Genomic DNA, 5,000 nt, shown 5'->3' with positions numbered 1-5,000 from the left:
CAGTAGCTAGGTAAGGACTACATGCTCAGTAGCTAGGTAAGACTACATGCTCAGTAGCTAGTTAAGACTACATGCTCAGTAGCTAGGTAAGGACTACATGCTCAGTAGCTAGGTGTAGGACTACATGCTAGTAGCTAGGTAAGACTACATGCTCAGTAGCTAGGTAAGACTACATGCTCAGTAGCTAGGTAAGACTACATGCTCAGTAGCTAGGTAAGGACTACATGCTAGTAGCTAGGTAAGGACTACATGCTCAGTAGCTAGGTAAGACTACATGCTCAGTAGCTAGGTAAGACTACATGCTCAGTAGCTAGGTAGGACTACATGTTCAGTAGCTAGGTAAGACTACATGCTCAGTAGCTAGGTAAGACTACATGCTCAGTAGCTAGGTAAGACTACATGCTCAGTAGCTAGGTAAGGACTACATGCTAGTAGCTAGGTAAGGACTACATGCTCAGTAGCTAGGTAAGACTACATGCTCAGTAGCTAGGTAAGGACTACATGCTCAGTAGCTAGGTAAGACTACATGCTAGTAGCTAGGTAAGACTACATGCTCAGTAGCTAGGTAAGACTACATGCTCAGTAGCTAGGTAAGGACTACATGCTCAGTAGCTAGGTAAGACTACATGCTCAGTAGCTAGGTAAGACTACATGCTCAGTAGCTAGGTAAGACTACATGCTCAGTAGCTAGGTAAGACTACATGCTCAGTAGCTAGGTAAGGACTACATGCTAGTAGCTAGGTAAGACTACATGCTCAGTAGCTAGGTAAGACTACATGCTCAGTAGCTAGGTAAGACTACATGCTCAGTAGCTAGGTAAGACTACATGCTCAGTAGCTAGGTAAGACTACATGCTCAGTAGCTAGGTAAGACTACATGCTAGTAGCTAGGTAAGGACTACATGAGCTAGCTAGCTGTTTCTCTAACTTCAGTCAGTACAAGGCAGGATTAGCCGGGAGACTTCTTCTAAACGAGGAATACCTGCAGAACAGGGACATGGAAGTAGTTCTTTTGGAGATTATGGTGAACTAGTGTGTGTTGTAGCAGTGTTTAACCATTGAGAACGAGCTAGCATGCTAACGGTTAGCCCCCTAGTCCCCTGGTCTCGGCTAGTAACGTAGAAAGCCGTGCAGACTTTGACCAGCTCACCAGGAGACTGAAGGCAGGACACATTCAGAAACCAGATCTCACTCACAACACCAGGGATGGTTTTATCAAAGTCTGTATGAGTGTGGAAGCACCAGAGACACAAAATAACTCCCCAAATCTCAGTGATTTGAGAGGAGATGTTGCCGTACCTCCAGAAACCTCTGCAGGTCGATGTCGTACTGCTTCTTCCTCTGAAACACAAACAGCAGAAGGAAACAGGAAGTGAGAGCAGGTTTGTGTTTGGGAATCCTCGGCTGAATCTCACTTCTCTTAAACTGCATCCCTGTTTCCTTCACTCGCTTCCTTTCCTCAGGTCTCAGTCCCTCCCACCGGGGAAATCACACGAGGAGAGAGATGTATTGATAGGAGGGATGAGACGTCAGCTGTAAACACGCCAAAAAAAGTCACAAAAATGGCGAGAAAGTTAAGAAAAAACATTCTAAAAAGGTTGGGGGAAAAACAGCCTCAGAAGTGTCTAAAACAGTGGGATAAAAACATGGAGACTGTTGGAAAAAGTGCCAAAATAAAAGCTAAAGGAGGCCGACAAAAACAGCGGCGAAAGCCTTTCACAAACTAGCAACGGCGTTCAGCTGCACGGCTACCGCTGGTGTGATGTCAGTGCTGGTGTGATGTCAGTGCTGGTGTGATGACAGTGCCGGTGTGATGACAGTGCTGGTGTGATGTCAGTGCTGGTGTGATGTCAGTGCTGGTGTGATGACAGTGCCGGTGTGATGACAGTGCTGGTGTGATGACAGTGCTGGTGTGATGACAGTGCCGGTGTGATGACAGTGCTGGTGTGATGACAGTGCTGGTGTGATGTCAGTGCTGGTGTGATGTCAGTGCTGGTGTGATGTCAGTGCTGGTGTGATGTCAGTGCCGGTGTGATGTCAGTGCTGGTGTGATGTCATAGCGACCTGCTCGCAGCGTTTCTGGAACATGTCCTTCTCTTTCTGCGTCATCATCTTCCACTGTTTACTGCAGAGTACCATCCTCTCAGTACTGGGTACATCCTTCATGTTCACCATCAGCTCCGCGCAGTACAGAGAGTACCCATTACTGCAAGTACACATACACACAGCTGTTAGTACAGGGAGGACCCATTACTGCAAGTACACATACACACAGCTGTTAGTACAGCGAGTACCCATTACTGCAAGTACACATACACACAGCTGTTAGTACAGGGAGGACCCATTACTGCAAGTACACATACATACAGCTGTTAGTACAGCGAGTACCCATTACTGCAAGTACACATACATACACACAGCTGTTAGTACAGCGAGTACCCATTACTGCAAGTACACATACATACACACAGCTGTTAGTACAGGAGACACAATACCGTACATAGCTTAGTAGTCAGGAGGACCCATTACTGCAAGTACACATACACACAGCTGTTAGTACAGGGAGGACCCATTACTGCAAGTACACATACATACAGCTGTTAGTACAGGGAGGACCCATTACTGCAAGTACACATACATACAGCTGTTAGTACAGGGAGGACCCATTACTGCAAGTACACATACACACAGCTGTTAGTACAGGGAGGACCCATTACTGCAAGTACACATACACACAGCTGTTAGTACAGGGAGTAGAAGAAGAAGACTACTCACGGTGGGGGTTTGGTTGGCCGTCCATCAAACTTGTCCTTGAGCTGTCTCTCTGCTTTAGTGAGGACGGACCGGACCGGGTCATCAGAGGACACGTCAGGATGGGCCTCATGGTAGGCTCTCATACTGCCCTACACACACACACACACACACACACACACACACACACACACACACACACACACACACACAGAGACACACACACACACAGACACACAGACACACACACACACACACACACACACACACACACACACACACACACACACACACAAGCCACACACACACACACACACACAACACACACACACAGAACACACACACACACACACACACACACACACACAGACACACACACACACACACACACACACCACACACACACACACACCACACACACCCACACACACACACACCACCACACACCCCACACACACCCCCACACACCCAGGACCACACACCACACACACACACACCGACACACACACACACACACACACACACACACCCACCCACACCCACGCACCCACCCCCCCCCCCCCCCCCCCACCAGGCCCACACACACACACACACACAACACCCACACACACACACACAACACACACACACACAGCACCACACACATACACACACACATGCACACAAGGGCACACACACACACACCACACACACACACAAGACCCACACACAACGCCACACACACACACGGCACACACACACACACAAAGCACACACACATACACACACGGGACACCACACGCCACACACACACAGGGGACACACACACCCCCACACACGGGGCCACCCCACACACACACACCAGGACACACACACACGGGGCGCCCAGGCACACACACGGAGCCAACACACACACACACACACACACACAGGACACACACACACACGGACACACACACACACCACAGAGGCACACACACACACAGAGACCTGCACTCATGCATGCGCCACACACACACACACACACACACACACACACACACACACACACACAGAGACACACACACAGACACACACACACACACACACACACACACACCGGGTTTACCAGATATCTATTGGACCAGACAAAGAATGGTTCGGTCCAGTTCAGTCTGGTCTAGATTAGTTTGTTTCTGACTCAGTTCCAGATTCTAGTTCTCTGTAGTTCAGTCTGGTCTGTTCTGGGTCAGTCCGGTGTCTGGTCTGTTCTGGGTCAGTTCTGGGTCTGTTGTGGTTCTGTTTTGGGTCTGTTCTGGTACCTCGTAGTCTTTCTGCAGCTCCAGAGCTTTGCTGATCCATTTGAGTCTCCTCTTGTCTGACAGCTGGGACCACTGTCTCCTCAGAGCCTCCTTCAGCTCCTTCTGACTCACCTGCAGACAACAAGAAGGGCACACACATCACTAACCTAACCTGCAGACAACAAGAAGGGCACACACATCACTAACCTAACCTGCAGACAACAAGAAGGGCACACACATCACTAACCCTAACCTGCAGACAACAAGAAGGGCACACACATCACTAACCCTATCTGCGACAACAGGGGGCCATCACTAACCTAACCTGCGGACAACAAGAGGACAACACATCACTACCCTACTCTGGCACAAGGGCCCACATAAAGGTGAGGTGTGTGGTATTGATATTTGTATTGTTGATGATGTGATGTCATCGGGTGAGTTGGTATTGTGTTGTGTTTGTGTATTTTATTATGTTTTTTGTTTTTTTTTTTTTGTTTTTTTTTTTTGTTTGTGTTTTGTTTTTTGTGTGTTGTGTGTGTTTGTTGTTTTGTTTTTGTTGTGTTGTTTTTGTATGTTTTTGTTGTTGGTTTGTTTTTTGTGTTTTGTTTTGTGGTGTTTTGTGTGTGTTTTTATTTGTTTGTGTTTTTTTTTTTTTTTTTGTTTTTTTGTTTGTGTTGTGTGTTGTTTTGGTTTGTGTTTTTTTTTGTGTTTTTTTTTGTATTTGTTTTATGTGGTGTGTATTTTTTTGGTTTGTTGTATTTTTTGTTTGTTTGTTGTTGTGTGTGTGTGTTGTGTGTGTGTTGGTAGTGTGTGTGTGTCTGTGTGTGTGTTGTGTCTGTGTGTGTCTGTCTGTGTGTGTGTTGTGTGTGTGTTGTGTGTGTCTGTGTGTGTGTCTGTCTGTGTCTGTGTGTCTGTCTGTGTGTGTGTGTGTGTCTCTGTGTGTGTGTGTGTGTGTGTGTGTGTGTGTGTGTGTGTGTGTGTCTGTGTC

At 47.3% G+C, this 5,000-nt stretch overlaps 1 protein-coding gene across 1 annotated transcript in view; it reads right to left on the bottom strand.

The window, feature by feature from the left end:
• Nucleotides 1–5,000, bottom strand: part of LOC120572760 (nucleolar transcription factor 1-A-like) — a gene marked incomplete at its 3' end in the record, with an annotated part of 21,337 nt that overhangs the window by 8,038 nt on the left and 8,299 nt on the right. The window contains 4 exon segments of the mRNA XM_039822180.1: nt 1,299–1,340; nt 2,064–2,205; nt 2,775–2,902; nt 4,031–4,141. Coding sequence (XP_039678114.1) covers nt 1,299–1,340; nt 2,064–2,205; nt 2,775–2,902; nt 4,031–4,141 — 423 coding nt within the window.

Source organism: Perca fluviatilis, chromosome 14, assembly GCF_010015445.1.
Source record: "Perca fluviatilis chromosome 14, GENO_Pfluv_1.0, whole genome shotgun sequence".
In the NCBI taxonomy this organism is placed as follows: domain Eukaryota; kingdom Metazoa; phylum Chordata; class Actinopteri; order Perciformes; family Percidae; genus Perca; species Perca fluviatilis.
This window is presented reverse-complemented; position numbering and strand designations above follow the sequence as displayed.